General features: G+C 35.4%; 1 protein-coding gene across 1 annotated transcript in view; it reads left to right on the top strand.

The window, feature by feature from the left end:
- Positions 1 to 16,229, top strand: part of LOC148941996 (teneurin-a-like) — a 172,424-nt gene extending 156,195 nt beyond the window's left edge. Inside the window, exons 14-17 of the mRNA XM_089103200.1 lie at positions 1,113 to 1,261; positions 3,184 to 3,286; positions 7,549 to 9,160; positions 14,028 to 16,229. Coding sequence (XP_088959326.1) covers positions 1,113 to 1,261; positions 3,184 to 3,286; positions 7,549 to 9,160; positions 14,028 to 14,848 — 2,685 coding nt within the window. The 3' untranslated portion in view covers positions 14,849 to 16,229. The remainder of the gene's footprint in view (positions 1 to 1,112; positions 1,262 to 3,183; positions 3,287 to 7,548; positions 9,161 to 14,027) is intronic.
- The last annotated feature ends 10,745 nt before the right edge of the window (positions 16,230 to 26,974 follow it).

The following is a 26,974-nucleotide window of genomic DNA, read 5'->3' as shown; positions in this document are numbered from 1 at the left end:
AAAAACGTTCAAAAATTAAATAGAAATAGGAGCGACATTAAAACTTAAAACGAACAGAAATTTTTCCGTATATGAAAGGGACTGTCCCCTCCTCAACGCCTCGCTCTTTACGCTAAAGTTTGACTCTGTCTCACAACTTTATTTTTTAAAACAATAAAAAACTTTAGCGTACAGCGCGACGCGTTGAGGAGGGGACAGTCCCTTTCATATACGGAATAATTTCTGTTTGTTTTAAGTTTTAATGTCGCTCCTTACTTTCAGTTTAAAAAACTTGTTTTTTTTACTTAATAACATGTAAGCGTGACAGCGAAGAAAGACTTTTTAGTTTGTTTACCTGTTTATAGATTCCATCGAATTTTTTATGAAGCAACACCTTTATGCCCATTGGGTTCAGACATTATATGAAAAAGGATATTCATTCAAAAGGATACAAATTCGATATCGGAGTTATCGAATTTGTGCACGAAGGTCTTTGATTATGCATGATTATTGGCGCTACCTAAGCACTTTCTCTCCTATATCTGGAACTAAAGCGGACCTTCATGATGCACTGTTTTTAGTCCTGAGTCATAGCGGTAAAATTTTCAGACACAATTGACCCTATCTAAGGTCTTATCAGGGGAAGATAGTAATTTTCTCAGGGTCAGAATTAGCCGTATTCAGCTACGAGTGTTAGAACAAACAATGGTAATTTCCCCTTATTAACAAGTCAATGGTGGGAGTTGACCCCACAACCTCCAACTAACTAGGTAGGGAGCTATAGGGGCTAAGTTATGATGGTCCAGTGACAACGTTGCTGAACCATGACGGGCGAAAACAAAAGTTACACCATGAAAAATATAGGGGCTTGTGATTTGGTTATTCAGGCGCACTCTCTACCCTTTTATCCTTTCCGTGGCCAATATATTACAAACATATAGCAAGAATATAATCTCTTTGATTTTAATGGCAATTTCTGTGTCTAGGAAAAAGCCCTTCTTCATTGTGGATACCTTGTAATACTGAAATATTCCAGAATTGGCTTTCTATAAGAAAAACTCATCCCTAGTCTAGGGTTGTTCAGTGTTTCTAGGGGTGTCGCAGTTTTCATAATCAAATGTTGTTTGTTTTAGTTGAATAATTCAACATTCCTTACGGTTGAAGCAGAACTACCTAATGGTCGTTTTACAATTTTGGATCGAGACAGGATCCCCCTTTTAATATCAGAGCCACAAGATGGCTTGCAAAGATTATGGAATCTTCCATGGAATCCGTCGAAAAGGTAGGAACCAATTCACCTGGTTATGGAACATATTGTTAAATCTTAATTTGCTATACCAGCATTTGAATAATTTTATGTGTCTTTTTGTTTGTTTCTTTATTAAAAATTATTCACCCAGCTTCTCTTAGTCCAGGTTTAAGGACTAGGTCCTTAAACCTGGACTTTTTTAGTCCAGGTCCAGGTTTCATAAATACTGTCAATATGCCGCTATGGAAAACAAAAAATGTGAACATTACTAATAATTACGCCCTGAAATAGTAAAAGCCCACCTGAAAATGAGAAGAAATTACATATATCTTATGCTTATGATAAGTCAAGCTCTAACAATTTGACTCACAGTAAAGTCTTATTAATTTATTGAAATGGTTAAAAAAAATTCAAAAGCATGATTTATAACTTACATAAATCCTCAACTTCGAAAGATTATTGTTATATTTTTCCGCTAATTGAAGCTCTAGAGATATCAATTTAAGTAGATTATTGCGTGCATGTGGGTAAGGAATGAAGTAATTTGCAACAGAGAGTACTTCAAGAAGTCAGCTGTGGTAAGTCAATATGTATAAGACCTTGATTCACTGCTAACTATATCAATTCTGCCTATTGGTTGAGTTCTTTTTCTTGTAACTGTTTTTTTTTTATTTTTAATTCGTTTTGAATATGTTTTTGTTTTATCTTATACCTTCTTTTTCGTCGCAAGAATGGCTGGAAAACAGTAATGTCGACATTAAATATGATTTTATCCTGTCATAAATATCTAGCCTTCACTATTCAACAAACGATCCCTCATAAAACTAAAGAAAAGCTGAAATATATTTTTTTTAGTTTTGCTACCTTCATTTAAAAATTAAGCAGTGCAATGAACTGTAAATCAAGTATTTTGTAGTAGGCATCAAAATATGGCTAATTGTAGAAAGAGCCAAGAGAGATAGTGCGAGTAATTGAGAAGCAAAATTGAATTTCCAAAGTACAGAGTTGAAGCTGAAATACTTTTTTTTTATTTTTACCACCCTCCTTTAAAAACTAAGTTGTGTAACGCTTTGCCTTTGGAATTGCAACAGTAAAAAGTCGAAGTTGAAACATAATTTTTAGTTTTGCCACTCTTCTTTAAAAATTAATTTGTGCAATGCTATGCCTTTTGAATAGTCGCCGAGAGCTCGCATGTTTTGTTTGTTGGATTGTTAATGTTAAAATGTTTAATTTATGCTTAAACGATATTCCATTAAATTAAGCATATACGTTGAAATAAAGTATTATAATTAATTAGGAAAATACTATTAGTGTGTTTGAAATACGTATCAGAGTAGATTTTTTCAATATATTTCATATACTTTTGTCACACAAATTTGTTGATTTTGTATCAAACACCCTTAAAAGTTGTTAGTATTGGAAAGTTTGTGTGTTTCTAGGAAAGAAGGGAGAGACCCCCCCCCCTCAAAAAAAGGGTATGATGAAAGTTGCAGTACCCTCCAATTAAACATGCATGATAAGGAAAGGGGATGTACAAATATAAAAAATACCTTCGTTAAATTGATCTTAGCTGTTACATTGCAAAAATTTACATTTTACTTTTTTTTTCAAATCTGCATTCTTGAAAGAAGAAGTGGGAGAATAAGATTTTGAATTTTTATAGGATTGTTTTCAGAATGTGAAACAATAAAAAATAAACAATCAAAATAAGTTACAGAACAGTGCTGCTTCATTTTTGTATTCGTGGAATAAAATCATATCAGTCGGTCTTAGAGGCACAGAAATAGTTTATACAATAGACATAGCCCATTTCCTCTACCAGCTATGAAAAAGAATTGTCGGTGTAGATGGGACGTTTAAATAACAGAGAGAAAAAAAACCACTAAATTAAAAACATAATTTCAAGTATGCCCTCTAATGTTTTCACGTGATAAAAAAATAAATTAACTTTTTAGAAAGTCTACCGACTATTCCAATATTGATGCGGGACAAGAAGTCTCTCTTCTAAAGAATGTCAATGGAATAAGCTACAGCATAGTAGTGTCCAAGTTTGGAAGGGTAAGCATTCTTCCTTTATTTATATCATTTTTAACTAGTTCAGTGGTTCTTGTATAATTTTAAATTAAACTTGTCACTCATTTCTTATACCCAAACAAAAATACTATAATATTCGAAGCCAAGAGAACTGGCAAATCCTAGCTAAAGCCATAGCATTTTGCATTTCTCTGAAACAGTTCAATGTTTTTCGCACTATGAAGACTTGAATCAATTGATGAAATTGTACTTGTTCGATTTATGGCGTTTCATTTGGCCTCAGATGAATGACCAAAAAGAACCATTTCTGACAATCGATCATCCTTACCCCTTGGCCTAGGTATCTTAATTTTGATTTCGTTAGAGGTTATACAGTGGGTCGCGCCGCATTTTTTTTTGTTTTTTGCACTTTTTATTGTTTAATATAAAATCCATAAAACGAGTACTTAATTTTATTCTTTGACGATTTCTCTGGAAAGCATCTAGGATACCTTCCTCAACCTTTCGATGTGCCTGCGTTTCAGAACCATACTTTGTATGGTTACTTTGACTGAATGTGTATATTTATGAATGAATGTATGAAATTCACTTCCCATTTGAAGCAACAGTTAACAAACGAAGTAATAGTAAATAAAGAAAAAGAAGAAAAAGAAAAGATGAACATAATTAATTGTGGCACAATATACACAACAATAAAGAAAAGAAGAAGATCTTCCGAGCAAAAACCTAAAGCAGAATAGATAAAATACACTTTAAGAGAATAAAACGCAAAAATCATGGTTAGTTTAAAGCACAGTTCATATAATTATCCAGTATGATCTTTCCCTATCTCATCCATTATAAAAACCCGGACCAAGGTGCGAGTGCTCCAGAGAACGTTTGTGCAGATAGAAACATAGGCGGCATCAGATCTTTTCACGGGTAGACAAGTCAGACTGTGATCTAATCGGAAACAAGAGGAAACCCGATATTACGAATGATGCACTTTGTTGGAAACAATCGGAAACAGACTAACCCGCTCATGCAGAAAGAAGTGGGAGGAGCTTTTTGTTCGCACCGAGAACGAAGACCAGAAATGATCTGCGATAAGCTTACTGGATAATTATATGAACTCTGGTTTAAAGCAAACTTCTAAATTTAAAATCTCAATGAAAAGAGGAGTAAGAGGACCTCCATATTTTGCTGTTACTCTGGAATTTCTGGCCCAGGGTGAGAGATTAAGAAGGTACTTACAATGCTTATAATAAGAGCGGAGAGCTCTTTCATCCTCCTCCGATAAGATGGGCCATACAGGGGATAATGACAAAATGTTCGGAGTAACATAAACACTACGAGTCGATTTAAGATTTGCCGTGATCGGAAGGCCTGAACTAACCAAGGAACTAACAAGAACTACAGGAACTAACAGAGGACACCAAATAATTCTACTTTGAAAACGTATGGTAAATTACGGTCTGAAGTCGGAAAAATTTTACGAAATCTCGAAAATAGACTTTTGCACTACATTTTTATGAACGGAAGAAGGTATGTCCGAAAAAAACAATTAAATACAATTTTCAAATTCTATTTAGTCTTGTATTTCGTTTAGTCAAACATCTTCAGTTAAGTCTTAAAGATTAAATTTAAAAATTGAATAACTGCTCGGAAGAAAGGGAGGACCAGGGGTTTTCCCATGATTTATCATTGATAAACTTGTTCGAGGGGTAGGGGGATTAGGCCAAGGAGGGTCAGGGGTGATTTCCCTTAATTTTTTGAGTAAAATATCGTCAATAATTTTTTATTGACGGAAATTACATAAGTTCTGGATTTTGAGTTATATTCAGAATGAGACTTTTCGTTTAATATAAGACCTTTGAGTGGGGGGGGGGGCAGGTTTCAATCATATTGAGGCAGTAGTCTGATGTATTGGATTATAAAACCAATAGAGAATGAAAAATCCACAGAATTGGGTTGAAGCAAGCTAAAGGAACAAAAGACAAACTTATTTACAAGATGGACTAAATTCAATTTGATTTGGCAGTGGGCGTTTTATAGATTTTTTTTTTACCGTTTTGAGAAAATCCAGAAAACTTTTCTTAGTAGATTGGGGCAATTTGTTTCTACGGAGGGTCTTAACCCTGTGTTCCACCTGTGACTCAGACAAGAATTATTAATACATAAATGAATTAAAGCATAAATAGTGAATTTTACTATGTCTTGAGAAGGGGGTCTACTGATAGCACACGAATATGTCAAGAGAAAAAAAGGAAGAATAAAACGTCTTAAAGTCGCAGTAATTGCTTAAATACTTAGATTGAAGCAGTAAATTGGTGGCTTTTCTTACATTCATCTTACCGAAAAATTTAAAATAGATAAATACGTTTTTAAGAATAACAAGTTTTTTTCCGATAGCTAGGATATATTTTGTCAACACGTCGCCTCTGGAGAGCTTCAGACCCCTAGCTGCCCTGAAGTCTAGGGTCTTTTTGAGCACACCTTTTGTTCTCTCCCCTTTCGTCCTTGCTCTTGATTGCCGTACAATTAGCTCTGGAATAGCCAGAAGCCCATTTGACTTGGCGGTTCAGCTGATATTTAGTGTGGATCTCGACCCAAACAACCCCCTTGACATAAGTATCGCCACTGAAAATCCAGTTTTTACATTCTGTGTTTTCTGCACATGTGGAATATTACTTTTGGCTAATTTGGCTAGTAATTTAATTTATTTTTGAACAGACATACTTCTACCCGCAGTTAAACCAAGACAAGATAAAATGTATTGTCCAAGTAAAAAACACAAAACAAAAAACAATATAATAAACTAATAACTAACAAAAAAATAAAATAAATTAATGAACTATAAACTAATATAAAGGCTCCATTTTCAGTAAGGGGGAGGGGCAGATACGTATATTATTCAAACTCTAGTCCATAATCAATAAATAACCTAACAACTTCACAGCAAAAAAATAAAAAAAAGGGAGAGAGAGAGAGAGAGAGAGAAAGAGAGAGAGATTAATTTAATTCGCTTTTGATCTAACGTGCTTTAGTCTACAGTTTATAACATTTTGTCTATGAAAAAGCCAAAAGCAAAAAAAAGCTTGCACAGCCACTACAAGGTATTGATCCATACCAAGGCTCTATTTTCAGTAAATGAGGGGAGGGGATTCATATGCTATGTAACCACCAACCCAAAAACGATATAATTCAATGATTTATAATAATTTACTTTGGTCACTCGGAAAAAACTAGACCGGCTCGAATGGAACCCAAACTTTTAATGATAATAAAAAAGAAAAACTTTTAACAAGCAGTAAATCATACGAAAACCAAAAATTTTAGTAAGTCTTTTGAAAATGCCATGTGGCTGACATTCTATAACCGAATGAGGCGAGGTATTCCATTTACCATAAAAATTCAGCTAAAGAAAAATGTTTGCACTGTTTGCTGATGAATCAAAATTTGTTATCATTGTTTATTTATTGCTTGAAAAAATCACTGCTTGAAAACGTGATTAATATGAAGGTAATCACAGACAATCAGTTTTTAATATTTAAAAAAAAAATTCATGCACTAAAATTTGAGCCCGAGGGCTCAAAAACTGAATTTTGTGCCCAGATTTATTAATTTTTCTTAAGAAGTCCTTCAGATTGATATCGATAAGGAGGGGGAGGTCCGAGGCTAATTCACCCTCTTGCCCCCTTCACTTGAAGGAATTTATTTTTAATGAGTGGGCAATGTAGTTGCTGATGGGATGACAGCTCCCCTCTTATCCCGCAAATATTTAAAGCATAAGATAAAAGATTACAATAATATGGTTACCTGCACTAGACTGAGAAGGTTTGTGGAGCATCAAATTAGCACAATATTTGCCTGGAGACCCCCCAGCCCTTTCTAGGAAATTTAAAAACTATGACATGAAAACATATTTTTTTACATCTCAGATCTCTCTATCAAATTGGGTAAATCAATTCGCATCTATTGTTTTGCCAAACAAAACAAGGAATGTTTCTAGATAAAAAGAAAAACAACAGAAACAAAAAAAATTACAATTCTTCAGTATCAGGATGTTCTGCTATAACCCTTTTTATAGTTGTCTTTACAAGATTGGGAAGGAATATTTCACAGGTTAAGCGGAGAACGGGTGAAAACACTGACAAAAAAACGAATCATTTTCCCAGCCACCATTCTGGTGAACCTTCCCCTCCATCATTTGCAAGTATCCCGGTTTGATTTTTTTATAGGACATTGTAAGATCACTATTGTGCTTACACATGTTAGCAGAAAATCTGATTCTATATTTCTTTTAGATTTCTATGATGACGTTACCCAGCGGCAGAAACTTTCGGTACAACTACCAAAGCAATTCAGGGCTTCATGAAATAGTTTTCCCCAGTGGTGTCACTCATGACTTTACCATTGAACCCTCTTTCGATTACTACAAATTTATTTATCATCATAGTGGCACTTCAAAACAGCTTGTACACCATTTTAATCTCCGAGGAAATTTATTGCTAACCTTACTTCCCGGTGATCAAGGTCGTACAGTATATAGATACAACAGCCAAAGTCGGTTACGAGAAATTGTCTCAGGCTATGATCGCTATATTATTTCATATGGATCTTCAATGACAACGAAATACGTTGGGAAAGAAATTGAATACAAGGCTGATTACGTCTGTGTTTCAAATAATGTGTGTACCGAAATTAAATTTGATTTTGGAGGAAAGACAGGTCTTGCAAATGCTAGATTCTTTTTCAAGTATGATCAAAATTTGAGGATAGCAGGGATTAAAGGACGTATAGGAGGTCAAGCTTTGCCAGAAGCAACTTTTAGATATTCAGATAAGACGAACAGCTTAACTCAAATCAATGACTTTAAGTTTTCTAAGCTAAGCCTGAATGAGACTTCAATGTATGATGGTACTGCTGCTTTTCAGAGACAAATTGACTCAGAGCTTAGAACTTGGAAATTCACTTTAACAATAAACGATGCTGAACTATTTCGAGCAGAATACATATATGACAAATCGGGTAGGATCAACCAGACTCGTACCTATATTCGTTATGTTGGTTTAAAATCATTTAGTAATGTGAAGAATTACACCTACGACACAGACGGTCAACTAATAGGAGTTGAGTCACCCGAGTCCTGGAATTTTCAATATGATACCAGGGGTAATCTTGCTCTGCTCAACTATCGTGGAAATGCTATACCGGTTCAACATGACCAGCAAGACAGAATGACCCGTCTTGGGGAAGGATTCTATGCATACGATGACGGTGGACGGGTCCTGCAGAACGCACGAGAAGAGAAGTACCAGTGGAGCTCAAGTGGACTACTGAGTAAAGCAGTTAAAAAGGGTTTACTTGAAGTGAAATACACGTATGATCATTATAGAAGATTAGTCGCTCGTAGAGACCACCATGGAAACTTGACACAGTTCTTCTATACTGATCTTGAGAGACCTCATCTTGTCACTTACATGTACAGTTCAAGAGATGCTAGGTTAGTTTCGTATACCTACAATGACCGTGGACATCTTATATTTATACAATATCAGCGTTACAAATTTTATGTAGCAACAGACTTATCTGGAACTCCGCTCGTACTATTTAATCAATATGGAGAAATTGTTCGTGAAATGGTGCGAAGTCCTTACGGACATGTCGTCTATGATTCAAACCCTTACATATATATTGGTGTTGATTGGTGTGGATCTATCATAGATCCAGCTACAGGATTGGTGCATTCTCCACAGGGGCAAATCTATGACCCGCTGCTAGGACAATATCTGGCCCCAAATTACGATGTCTTTCTTTTGCATATATATGATCCTGTGAGGCTGCATTTATACCGTATAAATGGAAATGATCCGATTAACTTAAAGAGAGAAGTGAAAGTTCCAGTTAAATCAGAAGGTGAGTCAAGCTCATTTTATGTTTTTTTTTTGTTTCACCTAATATAAAATATTATAGTGGTATAATATATTCGGCATAAAACTAAGGAAAAAACAACAACAACAATCTTAAACCCATTATACATGTGCTTGTCGTTTTCAAAATCATCCTCCTACACCCTGCCAGTTCTTTGAAAAGCTCTCTTGGTGACACGTTGCATCACGGATATACTTTTCCAAATATGTAATATCCCTCAAATATTAATCTTCAGATGTTCTCCCTCAAATACAAAATAATCTTTAACCAATGAGCCCCATCTAAAAAAATAGTTAATGCCGAAAATTTCTACTCCATGGAAATAGATCTCCTATGTAGAGCAGCGAACCTACGGTGTCTAACGGTCTACTGAACTTATAAAAAGATATACCGTTGTGAATTGCACACACTGTGTACTTGAAAATTTGCTATATCTGCACGGGTGATAATGCCACATAATTTTCAATTGCTGCAGTTTGAGTACTTTCAGTGAACCGGTAATCATTAACAAAACCCCTGAAAAATGTCGGTAATTTATTAATAATTCATTATGAAAAAAAAATGCCGATAAGACACTGCCGTCAGAATAATAGCTCGCCGATAGGGGACATATTATCAGGTATTTATGTATAGTTAATGGTTTACTGTTATACTATATACAATATAAACCATTCATATGCACTATAGTGTTTATTCTATATTACACTATAGCAGATATAGTTAATAGTATGAAAATCTTGCTCAGAAAACGTGATGTAATACACGTTAAAGAAAATACTTTTAGAAGGTACTATTTTTAAACGGAAGTTTTTTTTAAAGGGTATATCCAACTTTTAAAATATATTTATGTTTCCTATAATGGCAAGCTCTCAGAGCTATTTCGGCTGAGATTGGGATATTTAGTAATCTTGATATATCAAGGTTTATGTCCGTTCTATAGAATGAAGTTCTAGCTTATGTCCGACGTTCTATATGTCCGTTCTAGCAAAAATTATTTTTCTGCAGTCCAACGGTTTCAGTGTTTCAAAGTGAGACAAAAACTTTGCTATCATTGGTGAGCTAAGATTCAGTTTCATCGATCCAACGAATTAAGTTTTTAAAATTAACTTTGCATTTTTTGGATTGAAAAAAAGGCCTCAAATGGTAAGAAGATTTGAAAAAAGGACATTTTTCTGTTTTTAAGTAGTTTTGTAAAATTATAAAAAAAATAATTCGGAGTAATATCTAAACTCTAGCTTGATGAATGGGCAGATCTGAAACTAACGAATTGATTTGATATAATTATTTTGTCCTTTCGGTGATAGATGCAGCTGTAGGATTGTCGTAAGATTCCTTATTTTACAGGGAAAATAAATCTTAAGTAAAAGAAAGCTTAATTTTCAACAAAGCAAAAAAAAGAATAAATATTAGTGGATATAAAGTGTACATTGGACATTATAACAGCTAAAAAAGTAAAAAAAAAGAAATGTGCCTGGGTAGGTACTTGCGTTCAAATATATATACAAATCATCTGCTTGTCAAACAGTTTGTGGTAACGAACTGTAAGTAAGGAGCGACCCGGCTCAATGGTAACCGAAACTGTAGAAAACGGAATTTTGACGCCAATAGGTACACCCAAAAATCAGATTTTTCTATTACTTTCAAATTTACAGGTTTTATCAAGTTTGTCGTTTCCGTCTGAGAGCTACCCATCTAAGGATACATGGTCGACTTTCAGAAAAAGGGGGAAAGTAGACCTAAAAGTTGTAGAGCCGTAATGCAAATCACACCATCTGATTCAACGTTTCAGAAAACCCTGCTGCGTTTGTGTCAAGCTCCTATCTACAAAAATGTGGAATTTTGCATTTTTTGCCAGAAGAAAGATCACGGATGCGTGTTTATATGTTTTTTTTTGTTTTTTTTTTCAGCGGTGATTGTATCGACCCGGTGGTCCTAGAATATCGTAGGAGGGCTCATTCAAACAGAAATTAAAAGTTCTAGTGCCCTTTTTAAGTAACCCAAAAATTTGGAGGGCAACTAGGCCCCCTCCCATGCTCATTTTTTTCCAAAGTCATCCGATCAAAAATTTTAGATAGCCATTTTGTTCAGCATGGTCGAAAACATAATAACTATGTCTTTTAGGATGACTTAATACCCCCAAGTCCCCGGGGGGAGGGCTGAAAGTTATGAACTTTACCCAATGTTAACATATAGTATTGGTTATTGGGAAGTATACAGACGTTTTCAGGCGGGATTTTTTCTGGTATTGGAGGGGGGAGTGGGTCGGGGGCCATGTGGGAGGATCTTACCATGAAGGAAGTTTTCATGGGAGAAGAGACATTGCTATGAGGGGGGCGCCGGATTTCCCAGCATTTTTTAAATAAAGATCAGAAATTATATATATAAAAATCAAGTTTTTGAACTGAAAGTAAGGAGCAACATCAAAACTTAAAACGACAGAAAACATTACGTATATGATTGGGTTCATCCCCAAGTCAATACCTCGCTCTTTAAGCCAAAGATTATTTAGTACTTTCATAAGAGCTATTTATTCTAATTAACGGCATTTGTGATTAAGAGGTCATTTTTAAAGAATTGGAACAAAATTCGAACTTTAGCTTAAAGAGCAAGGTATTGACTAGGGGGCGAACCCTCTAATATACGTATTAAAAATTTAACAATATAAAGGTTCGTTACGTAAGTTAATTCGTAAGTTACGTATATTTATTACGAATAAAAACACTCGTAAATAAAATTTAACAGGTTTCGAGAAAGCCATTTAACCAAATAAAAGTAAAATTAATATTCAATTTTTTTTTTTTAATTATTCATGTACGGTGAGCCAAAATCAAAACCTGTATTAATTCAAAAATGTTCAAAAATTAAATAACAAAAACAAGTTTTTTAACTGAAAGTATGGAACGACGTTAAAACTTAAAACGAACAGAAATTATACCGTATATGAAAGGGGCTGTCCCCTCCTCAACGCCTCACTCTTTACGCTAAAGTTTGACTTTCTTTCAAATCTATTTTTTTTAAACAATAAACAACTTTAGCGTAAAGAGCGAGGCGTTGAGGAGGGGACAGCCCCTTTTATATACGGAATAATTTCTGTTCGTTTTAAGTTTTAACGTCGTTCCTTACTTAAAGTTAAAAAAACTTGTTTTTTTTTATTTAATCACGTCAAAATTCAAAGATGATGAAGATCAATTTATGTTTTGGTTTTGATGTATCTTCAGTTAGGTTGAAGATGATGTAACCTTAATAGCAACCATAAAAAGTTATTTTATTTGTTTTGTTTTTTTGTTATCTTGTTCTTGGTGCCATTTGCGCATCATTTTTTGCCATTTGGTTCCATTTGCGCTTCATTATGCGCTTCATTTTTATTGTTGTTCTGTTTTTATTTTTTTGTCATCAGCGGTATGTTATATTGAAAAGATAAAGGTTGTCAGATTGGCTCCTTAGATGCTTGATCCAATTTATGCTTCCTAATTATGCTAATAATGGGATGCGGAAATGCGGAATGGGATGCGGAAATGCGGAATGGGATGCGGAAAAAAATGGGATGCGGATGATGATGAAATTCTTAGATGATGAAGATCAATTTATCTTTTGGTTTTGATGTATCTTCAATTAGTATCTGTCGGTTTGTTCGAGTTCTTCAACTAGTTGTCTGTTATTGTTGCTTCTATGATTTTGTAGAACTGCATAGTTCCAATATCTGCTCTAGGGGATGTAATTCCCGAATATATAATATCGCGTTCCATGTAGTTCCGGAATATAATTTAATTCCGGAAAGGAATTATATATATAATTTATATATCTAATTTACGGAAAGGAAAAATATATAATTTCCGGAAAGAAAAAGTAGGGAAGACTAGGTTATTTCGCCATCACTTTGTGTGTTAAGCATGAAATATTTTAGAATCACACATATAGTTTTAGACCAAAACCCACCTATAAGATTATTTGAGCTGAGTAATCACAAAACGTTGCTTAAAATCGTCGGCACTAGTGTAGGTGCCATAAGCCGAAAGTTCAATAGGGTGAGAATGAGAATGAATTATCTATAGGGCACTAACCACACAAGACTTAAGTGTTTATTTTGAAAAAATCTGGAAATTGAGGTGGGGAAGGGTTTAAAAATGAGGATTTGATTATCTACGTTTTTTATGATAGAGGAATTTGGCCATTTGACTGATTTGAGCAGTATCCCTCTTCAATTTTTGAAAATTGCCAAGTCTATGATTGTTGACAAGTCCAGTTCAACTACGGAAAAGTAATTTTTTTTTATTGTTTTTTTTTTCAAACTATGACTTTTTTCCCGGAAGGACTTAGAACCCCTCCTTCCTGGGTTAAGCCTTGCATTTTGAAAACTATTGATCCTGTTAAGGTTTCTGTATAAGCTATAGAACACCAAATATGGAATTAATTTGCTTCAATTCATCAAAAATACTTTAATTAGTTTAGTAATAGAGATTTGTTTACGATGAAGTATATATCTTAGTTCATTAATAATTAAAAATAAAAAATCTATTCAATATTAATTGCTAATTCTACCTATTGTTCTTTGTGTTAGACATTAAATTAAATAATAGAAATATATTTGAATTTCCAATATAAGATAGGCATTCCTCCTTTAACACTTATTCCTTAATAGTGTCTGCATGATTAGCAACTTTTGTGGCTAGGAGACTTGATATATATCAGATATTTTATTGTTTGGTTTTCCCTTTGTTCTTTGAATAGGAAACAACCTATTGTTGTTGACAACCAAAGAACAACAGGCCAAACACAATTCCAAGAAACAACTGGAAACACTTATAAGAATCTAATGAGAAGAATTAATGTTAATATTTTCTCCTATTTCCAGATATTCCTGAGGTCCTACAATCTCTTGGGTACAACCTAAACCTCCCTTCAAGTAATAATGGCATAATCGACCTATCATATAATGGAATTGACAAATTCACTCAGTTTGTCCCGTCTATTCAAACTGACATCAGTAACCTTTTGTCTCCAAGATTTCACGATGATGTATTCAAATTGATTGAGCCACGTTATTTACTTCAGCCGTATGATATATTCAACTTCCACTTTGCTCATCAAAGTTTCTGCTTAGGGAAAGGACTAGTGGCAGCAACGGAAGGGAAAAACGTTATAGTTGAAAGTTCAGTCGGATCTGATGTTATAAATAGAGATGTATTCACAGGATTGCTACGCCAAAGCATTAAGTATCCTGTAAACTCATATCATGGGCATCAAGACATCTTCTATTTCTTCAAAGAGGGTGTTTGGCGTGCGAATGATGATATAGCTCAATTAAATCGCTTAGGCTCGAGGGTAAATCTAACTGTACATGATTTTGAACTAGATGGAGAGCAATATCGAGAAATCAAGGTGAATACAGGTAAAGGTATATTAAGTATTCACTATGGCTCTGATGCACAGAAAGAATTAGAACGTATACAAAAACATTTAATTCGTGCAACGGGCCGCAAGGCCTGGTTTGTAGAAAGAGAGTATGCTCATCGAGGGTACTTAACAAATCAAATTTGGACAGCAACAGAATCCGAACAGCTGATACACGATGGTCATGTAACTAACTACAGAGCAGAATTAGTACACCCCATTCATTTATATTCAGAGTTAGCAAACGACCCAATGAACGTTCGATTTAAAAGGAAGTCTTAAGGCCTGCACAAAGTGACGAAATCGAATGGCTTATTAGCATACTTACTTGATAATGTGATCAAAAATATCAATTACTGGTGATAATCAGATCCTTACTTGGGTAGCTATCTCAGGCATACTTTGCTTTCTTGATTTTCACCCCTTTCTATAGGAAAAAAAGATGGCGTGGAAAATGAAACATCACAGTCTGATGATCTGAATAACTTTATGTAAATCAGCTCAAATTTAACTGATATATTGTGTATAAATGTGTTTATTGAATGCTTATTTTTTTACCGCACTTTTTTTAGAGGCTGTGCGTCTGTAATTATATTTATTTATTTGTTGAATGCTATTATAATAAAGAAAACTCTTTACTATCTTATATTCCTTTCTATCGTTTATTAGTCGTGGACTTTCTTTGGGGTAACTTCAAACCATCATAACTGGTTTAACCTTGAATGGGTTTCAAATCCTACTATATCATAAATATTACTCTAATATTCTGCTAACTGCAACTGCATCTTAACGGATACAAAATGCTAATATGTCCTAGCATCAAAAATAATTGCTGACCATAACATGTGATGATAGTTTCTGTTGTAAAAAAGAAGCAAATTTGTTATAAATTATGTTTTGGTCCTAATTACCCTAATTGTCCTAATTAAAGTTTCTCATGAAACTTTATGTACTTTAGCCTATTTCTGTCGGTAGCAAAAATAGATTTTGGAATATATCCAAGTTCTTAACTCTTAACTTGTTGATCACTTAGTAATGATCACCCGACCCAAGAACCCCATGCTCCTGTAATGGTAGTTATTGGTTTCCTCCTCAAAAGAAGTTGAATTGGTCGAGTTCGGTAAACTTAATCCCCAATTTAACCTTAGGAACCGGCAAGGCCTTATCCAGGGGGGCTAGGGATTTTGAATCCCCCCCCCTGAAATTTTTGTCCGACTCGTTGAAACGTGACAAAAATGAATATAAACAGATTTTTTATGCGTTTTTTAATTTTTTTTTGTGTACCCCCCCCCCCCCGAAAAAAATCCTCTTGTAATCCCCCCCAGAAAAAATCCTGGATACGGTTCTGGGTATCGGTAGCTCTAGTTTTGTATTCAATATACTATATTTATTTGATCTCAGCATAGTAATATTTTATATTCTCTTATTCGGTCCTATTACATAGTTAACAACACAGATTTGAACTGGATGAAGACCTGGGAAAGGCACTATCAAAGACTAGCTAACTATCAAATTAACAAATAAATTATCAGCTTACAATTATCAGCTTGTGGTTAAATAATGTAAAATGTTTTGCATTTTACAGGCCAAACTGGTTCAAAGCTTGCGGATAAATAATCACTTCTATAAATCTTCTCTATTAGTTACTCGTGTAGAATAAGTTGATGGTAGTCAGTGAGGGGTTTCTTATCTTTACCCCGTAAATCTAGAAAGTTTGCGATACTTTGAAAAAAGTGAAATTGTAATTATAACATATTTAAAGTTTATTTTTCCATTGAAGGTTATTAAGAATTTATTAGCTTTCTGCTTTCAGATTTTATTTAGATATGTGTATGATTTTTTTTAAATGTGTTGTATTTTTGTTTGTATGATACTATTACTTATTTTATTTATCTTATTTTATAGTATCTTCTTTTATAAACCTTTAGTGGATTCATTAATGATCATTTCAATGCATTACAAACTTAAATTTATTTAATAAATACTTAATTTATTTATTAAGTATTTATTAACTATTATAAAAAATGCAATTAATTCATTTAATCAAGGAATAAACTATAAGCTTAAATAACAATAGGCGCATACGTCAATATTCCTTTTACTGACCCGTAATCAATTTCCACATGATTAATAAGCTGGAAGAGCTCTTTGCAATGCTCAATAGGCACAAGTTTTCTGATTTTGTTGAATTTTCGAATCTGTGCTAAGTTAAGTTTATTAATAAAAATATAGCTTAACAATTTACATAAATATATATTATATACATGGAAAACAACTTTGTTCGACTAAATCTTCTGATTTTCAAATGAACTTACAAAAGCAGGTTCATGGGCGCCCGCAGGGGGGGGGGCATGCCCCCCAGGAATTGAGACCAGAGTATGAAGAAAATAGAAGTGTAACAACTAATCAAAGAAAAAGAATTTCTTATTTTTGTTTTCTCTTTAAGAACTGCTATGAAACTTGTTTAGAATCAATTTAATCAATTAAAAAATTAAAAAAAGTCAATTTAAAAAATATATTTAATTCAATTCTTAGATCTTAGATTATCTCGATATGGGTCATTGTTTATCTATCTAAAGGAGACCAAAACCTGAACCCAATTTAGGGTGTAGAGTAAATACTTTCAAGGCTCTTATACCCTAGCAATAATGCGGCAAGCTTGATAAAGCTTACCGAATTTTGGAATTATTAAACAAAGAAAGTTTTATCAAACAGTTCGTGGTAAAGAACTGTAAGGAAGGTGCGACCAGGCTCAATAGTAACCGAGATAAAAAAAAACAGAATTTTGATACCAATAGATACTTCAGAAGAATCAGATTTTTATGCTGATTCAAATATATACGTTTCATCAAGTTTAGTCTTACCCATCAAAAGTTACGCACCTGAGAAAATTTGCCTTATTTTCGAAAAAAAAGGGGAAATAACCCCTAAAAGCCATAAAATTGTAATGAAAATCGCACCATTAGATTCATCGCATCAGAGAGCCCTACTATAGTAGTTTCAAGCTCCTATCTACAAATATGTGGAATTTTGTATTTTTTGCCAGAAGAAAGATCACGGATGCGTGTTTATTTGTTTTTTTTGTTTTCCCAGGGGTGATCGTACTGAACCAGTAGTTCTAGAATATCGTGAGAGGGCTCATTCGAGCGAAATTAAAAGTTCTAGTGCCTTTTTTAAGTGACCAAAAAATTGGAGGGCAACTTGGCCCCCACCCACGCTCATTATTTTCCCGAAGTCACCCAATCAAAATTTTGAGATAGCCATTTTGTTCGGCATAGTCGAAAACCAAATTGATATGTCTTTGAGGATGACTAAAGGCGGTTTCAAGGAATTTTTTCTAGCGGGGGGTCGGGATCGGAGTAGGGGTTACGGGGGAGGATCTTTCCATTGAGGATATTTCCTTGGGGGAAGGGATATTTCCATGGGGCACCAGATTTCTCAGCATTATTTAAAAAACGATTAGAAATGAAATAAAAAACAAGTTTTTTTCAACTGAAAGTAAGGAGCAGCATTAAAACTTAAAACGAACAGAAATTATGACGTATATGAGGGGGCTCGCCACCTAGTCAATACCTCACTCTTTACGCTAAAGTTTTTTTAGTACTTTCAAAAGAGCTATATATTCTAATTAACCGGCATTTGTGATTCAGTGGTTTGTGATTCGAACAAAATTCGAACTTTAGCGTAAAGAGCGAGGTATTGACTAGGGAGCGAACTTCCTAGTATACGTAATAAAAAAATACGAATATAGAAATTCTTTACGTAAGTTAATTCGTAAGTTACGTCAGAACAGAATTTCGAGAAAGCCAATTAGCCAAACAAAGGAAAATTAATATGTGAATTTTGTTTTAATTATTCATGTACGGAGAGCCAAAATCAAAGCTGCATTAATTCAAAAACGTTTAGAAATTAACTAAAAAAATAATTTGTTTTTAACTGAAAGTAAGGAGTGACATTAAAACTTAAAACAAACAGAAATTATTCCGTATATAATAGGGGCTGTACCCTCCTCAACGCCTCGCTCTTTACGCTAAAGTTTGACTCTGTCTAACAACTTTATTTTTAAAAACAATAAAAAACTTTAGCGTAAAGAGCGAGGCGTTGAGGAGGGGGTAGGCCCTTTTATATAGTTTTAATGTCGCTCTTTATTTTCAGTTAAAAAAAACTTGTTTTTTTAGTTAATATATATACAGCGTCGTACTCTCCCAGAAGTCAGTTTGGTCTTGGTTTTTGCTCATATTTTGTCAAGCTAAAAACGCAAGTCTAATTTTTTTTTTTTTTTATTCTTTTCCTTAATTTTTAAAATATAATCCTAGTTAAGGGGTAAGATTCTAATTTTGCTTAACTCTATAATGATCATCATGTGTCTATTTCATTGGTTGTATCCTATAAGGTCTTATCCTATTAGGAATTTTGCTTGCTTTTCTTTCATAATAATGAAACTTAACTTTTAGCTTAAACCAGAACGGGACTTTAGTCAAGATACCAGAATTGGTCAATTCAAAATATTTATCTTTTAATGCACCAATAAATAATTAAAAATTAATCAACAAATAGTTCTAAATATCAAACAGTTTGTGGTAACGAACTGTAAGTAAGGACCGACCCGGCTCAATAGTAACCGAAACTCTTAAAAACGGATTTTTTACCACAAGATAAATCAGAAGAATCAGATTTTTATGCCGATTTCAAATATATAAGTTTCATCAAGTTTAATTTTACCCATAAAAAGTTACGCGCCTGAGAAAATTTGCCTTATTTTCGAAAAAAGGGGGAAACAACCTCTAAAAGTCATAAAAATTTAATAAAAATCACACCATCATATTCAGCGTATCAGAGAACCCTACTATTCAAATTTCAAGCTCTTATCTGCAAAAATGTGGAATTTTGTATTTTTTGCCAGAAGAAAGATCACGGAAGCGTGTTTATTTGTTTTTTTTTGTTTTTTTTTTCCCCAGGGGGGATCGTATCGATCCAGTTGTCCTAGAATATCGTGAGAGGGCTCATTCGAACGGAAATTAAAAGTTTTGGTGCCGTTTTTAAGTGACCAAAAAACTTGGAGGGCAACTTGGCCTCCTCCCACGCTCTTTTTTTTCCCGAAGTCACTCAATCACAATTTTGAGATAGCCATTTTGTTCAGCATAGTCAAAAATCTAATTAATATGTCTTTGAGGATGACTTAATACCCCACAGTTTCCGGGGGAAGGGCTGCAAGTTATAAACTTTGCCCATTGTTTACATATAGCCTAGTATTGGTTATTGGGAAATATACAGGCGTTTTCAGGAGGAATTTTTTTCTATTGGGGGTCGGGGTCTGAGTAGGGGTTACGGGAGAGGAACTTTCCATGGAGGATATTTCCTTGTCGGAAGGGAAATTTCCATGATTTCCCAGCATTATTACCTATATGAGGGGGTTCACCCCCTAGTCAATACCTCGCTCTTTACGCTAAAGTTTCTTTAGTACTTTCAAAAGAGCTATCTATTCTAATTAACCGGCCTTTGTGATTCGAACAAAATTTGAACTTAGGAAAAGAGCGAAGTATCAAACAGTTCGTGGTAACGAACTGTAAGTAAGCAGCGACCCGGCTCAATGGTAACCAACACTCTAAAAAACGGAATTTTGATACAATTAGATACATCAAAAGAATCATATTTTAATGCTGATTTCAAATATATAAATTTCATCAAGTTTACTCTAACTAATCAAAAGTTACGTGCCTGAGACAATGTGGTTGATTTTCAAAAAAAAGGGGAAAGACCCCCTAAAAGCTATAGAACCTTAATGAAAATCACACCATCATATTCAGGGTATCAGAGAGCCCTACTGTAGAGGTTTCAAGCTCCTATCTACAAAAATGTTGAATATTTCCATTTTTTGCCAGAAGAAAGATCACGGATGCGTGTTTTTTTTTTTATTTTTTTTTTCTTTTCCCCGGGGTGATCGTATCGACCCAGTGGTCCTAGAATATCGTGAGAGGGCTCATTGGAACGGAAAATAAAAGTTCTAGTGCCCTTTTTAAGTGACCAAGAAAAATGGAGGGCAACTAGGCCCCCTTCTACGCTCATTTTTTTCCCAAAGTCACCCAATCAAAATTTTTAGATAGCCATTTTGTTCAGCATGGTCGAAAATATTGAAACTATGTCTTTTAGGATGACTTAATCCCTCGAAGCCCACAGGGGGAGGGCTGAAAGTTATGAACTTTACCCAATGTTAACATATAGTATTGGTTATTGGGAAGTAGAGATGGGGGTCCGACTCGTGACATGACCACGTGGTCATGTCAGCATTTTTAATACTGACGGGGCACCAAATAAGGGCATAGCCTCCAGAGGGAGAATGATTACGTAATGGGGTCAATGACCTCTTTTTCCAAGGTCGATTTATTTGATGTTTCTATGTGTAATAACTCCGGAACGAAGGTTGCACATGCGCATTGAATTCTAACGGGAACAATGTTATTGATCTAGGACTCGAGGGGGAAGTGAATTTCCGAGAAATTGATTGCGTAATCGATTGGGAATTTGGAACACCTGTGCTGTCGACCTCAATTCACCTATCGTGAATCAATAATTCCCCTTAGAAACAACAAATTAATTTCCCCTTTCTTGACAGATCAATCAATCAATGACATCATCTGTCAGACTTTAAAAATTTTCGCCCTAGAAACATTTCTCCAGGAATAGATCCAAGTCATTAATGTCTTTGCCTCGGGAACAACTCTTTTGGTCGAACTCCAAAGGATATTAATAACCAAAGGCCATGGAAACAATTAGGCAAGAAACATCTTAGCAATGAATTGTTTTAGCGCGCGAAAAGTTTTCTTATTAATTTGAAATGCGTTAGCGCAGAGATGCCAAACAAAAGGAACACGCTGAAATTACGTTTAGGGATTATTTGGGCGAAACCGTTTTAGACAGGTTATGGAACTATTTCGGCGAAACAGATAGAGACATTTTGAAAGAAGATTTTTGAAGATATTTTAGAAGAGAATTTAATGGTGAAACTCTGTGGTCGTTATAATACACAAGTTTCATTTGAACAGTGTTGTGAGGTCCTCTAACCCAACCCCAAAGGGTTCCAATCCTCCTACCCCAACCCCGAAGGAAGCCCCCGGTCCTTAAAAGCCCCCCAAGCTCCCAAAGGCCCTCCACCGGTCCCCAAATGTCCCCCAGGCCCCCAACTGTCCCCCCGGACCCCCCAAAGGCCCATCGAGCTCCCAAAAGACCAACAGGGTCCCAAAGGCCCTTACACTGGTCCCCAAATGTCCCCCAGGCTCCCAACTGGCCCCCGGACCCCCAAAGGCCCTCCCCGGGTCCACAAAGGCCCCCCAAGCTCCCAAAGGGCCACCGGCGCCCCCAAGGCCCACCCAGACCCCCAAAGGCCAACACCCGGCCCCCCAAAGGCACATCAAGCTCCCAAAGGACCAACGGGGTCCCAAAGGCCCTCCACCGGTCCCCAAATGTCCCCCAAGCCCCCCCCTGCCCTCCCGGCGCCCCAACGGCCCACCCACCCCCCCACATGCCATCCCCGGCCCCCCAAAGCCCCTCCCCCGGGCCCCCCCCGGCCCCCCCCGCTCCCCCAGGACCACCGACCCTCCAGGGACCCACAGACCCTCAAAGACGCTCCCCGAGCACCCGTCTTTCGTTGATGTGTGTTGTCTGAAACCTATGATTTGGGATGTGTAGTTTGCTATTTTAGACTTTTCTGAGCTAAGGTTTCTTAGTATTTCCTAGGTGAATGGTGTCTGAAACCAATAGTTTGGGATGAGTAGTTTGCTATTTCAGGCTTTTATGAGCTAGGTTTCTTAGCCTTTCGTTTGTGTGTGTTGAGTGAAACGTATGATTTGGGATATGTAGTTTGCTATTTTTGACTTTTCTGAGTTGGATTTCTTAGTCTTTCATAGGTGTGTGGTGTCTGAAACCTGTGATTTGGGGTGTGTAGTTTGCTATTTTTGACTTTTCTGAGCTGGATTTCTTAGCCTTTCATAGGTATGCGTTTTTAGAAAATTATGATTTGGGATATATAGTTTACTATTTCAGACTCTTCTGATCTATTGTTTTCTAGTATTTTGTAGGTGAATGTTGTCTGAAACCTATAGTTTGGGATGACTAGTTTGATATTTTTGACTTTTCTGAGCTGGATTTCTTAGCCGATCATATGTGTGTGTTGTCAGAAAATTATGATTTGGGATGTGTAGTTTGCTATTTCAGGCTTTTCTGAGCTAAGGTTTTCTAGTATTTCGTAGGTGAATGTTGTCTGAAACCTATAGTTTGGGATGTATAGTTTGCTATTTTTGACTTTTCTGAGCTAGGTTTCTTAGTGTTTCGTAGGTGTGTGTTGTCTGAAACCGATGATTTGGGATGTGTAGTTTGCTATTTTTGACTTTTCTGAGCTAGGTTTCTTAGCCGTTCATAGGTGAGTGTTGTCTGAAACCTATGATTTGGGATATATAATTTGCTATTTCCGACTTTTCATAACCGGATTTCTTAGTCTTTCGTAGGTGTGTGGTGTCTGAAACCTATGATTTGGGATGTGTGGGTTGCTATTTTTTTGAATTTTCTGAGCTGGATTTCTTAGCCATTCGTAGGTGTGTGTTGACTGAAACCTATGTTTTGGGATGGTTAATTTGCTATTTTTGACTTTTCTGAGCTAGATTTCTTAGCCTATCATATATGTGTCCTTTCAGAAAATTATGATTTGGGAGGTGTAGTTTGCTTTTTGGACTTTTCAGAGCTAGGATTCTTAGTCACTCATAAATGTTTGTTGTCTGAAACTTCGAGTTTGGGATGAGTAGTTGGATATTTCAGACTTTTCTGAGCTAAGGTTTCTTAGTATTTCGTAGGTGAATGCTGTCTGAAACTTATGATTTGGGATATGTAAATTACTATTTCGGGCTTTTCTGAGTTGGATTTTCTTAGTCTTTCATAGGTGTGTATTGTCTGAAACCTATGATTTGGGATGTGTAGTTTGCTATTTTCGACTTTTCTGAGCTAGGTTTCTTAGCCTTTCATAGGTATCTGTTGTCAGAACATTATGATTTGGGATGTATAGTTTGCTATTTCGGGCTTTTCTGAGCTAAGGTTTTCTAGTATTTAGTAGGTGAATGTTGTCTGAAACCAATAGTTTGGGATGAGTAGTTTTCTATTTCAGGCTTTTATGAGCTAGGTTTCTTAGCCTTTCGTTGATGTGTGTGGAGTGAAACTTATGATTTGGGAGATGTAGTTTGTTATTTCTGACTTTTCTGAGTTGGATTTCTTAGTCTTTCATAGGTGACTAGTGTCTGAAACCTATGATTTGTGATGTGTAGTTTGCTATTTTCGACTTTTCTGAGCTGGATTTCTTAGCCTTTCATAGGTGTGTGTTGTCTGAAAATTATGATTTGGGATGTATAGTTTGCTATTTCAGGCTTTTCTGAGCTAAGGTTTTCTTGTATTTCGTAGGTGAATGTTGACTGAAACCAATAGTTTGGGATGAACAGTTCGATATTTTGACTTTTCTGAGCTAGGTTTATTAGTCTTTATTTGGTGTGTGTTGACTGAAACCGATGATTTGGGATATGTATTCTGCTATTTTTGACTTTTCTGAGCTGGATTTCTTAGCCTTTCATAGGCGTGTATGGTCTGAAACCTATGATTTGGGATGGGTGGATTGCTACTTTTGACTTTTCTGAGCTGGATTTCTTAGCCTTTCATAGGTGTTTGTTGTCTGAAACCTATAGTTTGGGATGACTAGTTTGCTATTTTTGACTTTTCTGAGCTAGGTTTCTTAGCCGTTCATAGGTGATTGTTGTCTGAAACCTATGATTTGGGTTATGTAATTTGCTTTTCCGAATTTTCATATCCGGATTTCTTAGTCTTTCGTAGGTGTGTGGTGTCTGAAACCTATGATTTGGGATGTGTGGGTTGATATTTTTTTGAATTTTCGGAGCTGGATTTCTTAGCCATTCTTCGGTGTGTGTTGACTGAAACCTATGATTTGGGATGGTTAATTTGCTATTTTTGACTTTTCTGAGCTAGATTTCTTAGCCTATCATATGTGTGTCCTTTCAGAAAATTATGATTTGGGAGGTGTAGTTTGCTTTTTGGACTTTTCAGAGCTAGGATTCTTAGTCACTCATAGGTGTTTGTTGTCTGAAACTTCGAGTTTGGGATGAGTAGTTGGCTATTTCAGACTTTTCTGAGCTAAGGTTTCTTAGTATTTCATAGGTGAATGCTGTCTGAAACTTATGATTTGGGATATGTAAATTTCTATTTCGGGCTTTTCTGAGTTGGACTTCTTAGTCTTTCATAGGTGTGTAGTGTCTGAAACCTATGATTTGGGATGTGTAGTTGGCTATTTTTGACTTTTCTGAGTTAGGTTTCTTAGCCTTTCATAGGTATGTGGTGTCAAAACATTATGATGTGGGATGTATAGTTTGCTATTTCAGGATTTTCTGAGCTAAGGTTTTCTAGTACTTCGTAGGTGAATGATGTCTGAAACCAATTGTTTGGGATGTGTAATTTGCTATTTCCGACTTTTCATAGCCGGATTTCTTAGTCTTTCGTAGGTGTGTGGTGTCTGAAATTTTGGTTTTGGTATGTGTGGGATTGATAGGTTAGGCCTGACTGATTTGTAGGTCTTAGTCTCACATTTGTATTTATATTATGTGTACTTGTATTTTGGAATGGTGATTTGCTTCCTTTAAATTGTCTGAGCCGGAGTTAAAGCCAAATCCTATTTTTGTGTTGTCTGAAAAATATATTTTGTGATGACTACGTTGCTATTTTAGGGTGACTTTTCTGAGCTAGGTTTCTTAGCCTTTAATAGGTGAGTGTTGTCTGAAACATATTATATTTGTTTTGTTATTTGATATTTATGTCTTTTCTTAACAGGTTTTATTAGTCTTTCGTAGGTGTGTTATGTCTGAAAAATATGATTTGGGGTTGTGGGTGTTGCTATTTTTTGACTTTTCTGAACAGGATTTCATAGCCATTCGTAGGGGTGTGTTGTCTGAAACCTATGATTTGGGATGATTAATTTGCTAATTTTGACATTTCTAAGCTAGATTTTTTAGCCCTTCATAGGTGTGTCCTTTCAGAAAATTATGATTTGGGAAGCACATAAAAACTTACACATGCACACGAAAACTTACATGCGCACAAAAACCTAAATGCACACAAAAACTTACACACACACACACACACACACACACAAAACTTACACATACAAACACACAAACAAAAACACACACTCGCAAAAAATTAAACACAAAAAAAAAATTAGGCAAACAAACACACACACACACGAAAACAAAAAATAACATATTAACACAAAAAAACAAACACACACACGCACAAAAACTTACACACACACACACTCACAAAAAAAACACTTAAACACTTGAAAACTAACACACACAAGCCAACACTTACACACACAAAAACTAAAACATTCACACTACAAATTACACACACACACACGAAAAAAAACACACACACGCAAACACTTACACACACACACACACACACACACACAAAAACAAACACAACCACACAAAAACAAACAACCACACAAAAACATATAGGACCACAAAAACTTACACACACACACACACACACGCAAAACTCACACACACACAAACACACTAAAACTTACACACATACACTCAAAAACTTACACACACACAAAAAATTACACACACACACACACACACATACACAAAAACTATCACAATAGCACAAAAACAAAAACACACACATGCACAAAAACATACACACACACACACACACACAAAAACTTACACACACACACACAAACAAAACAAAAAAAATGAACAAAAATAAAAGCAAACAAAAATACACACACACACACACACACACACACACACAAACTTACACAAAAAAAAACAAACAAAACTTAACACAAACCAAAAATACACACACACACACACACACACACACACACACACACACACACACACACACACACACACACACACACACACACACACACACACAAAATAAACCACACACACAAAAAACTTACATACACCCACAAAAACTTAGACACACAAAAACTTACACACACACACAAAAACTAACACACACCCACAAAAACTTACACACACACACAAAAACTTACACACACACACACGAAAACTTACACACACACTCAAAAACTTACACACACACACACACACACACAAACACACACACACACACAAACACACACAAACAAACACATTCACACTAAAAAATACATTCACACACAATCTAATACACAAACACACGAAAACTAACCCAAACATGAAAAATTTTAGAAACAAAATATCTTAGACACACAAAAAAATACACACACACACAAAAACTTACGCCCCCACTCAAACACTTACACACACACACACACACAAAATAACACACACAAAAACT

The sequence above is a fragment of the Artemia sp. Qi Xiang Cuo genome, chromosome 17 (assembly GCF_049724085.1).
Source record: "Artemia sp. Qi Xiang Cuo chromosome 17, ASM4972408v1, whole genome shotgun sequence".
NCBI lineage: Eukaryota > Metazoa > Arthropoda > Branchiopoda > Anostraca > Artemiidae > Artemia > Artemia sp. Qi Xiang Cuo.
This window is presented reverse-complemented; position numbering and strand designations above follow the sequence as displayed.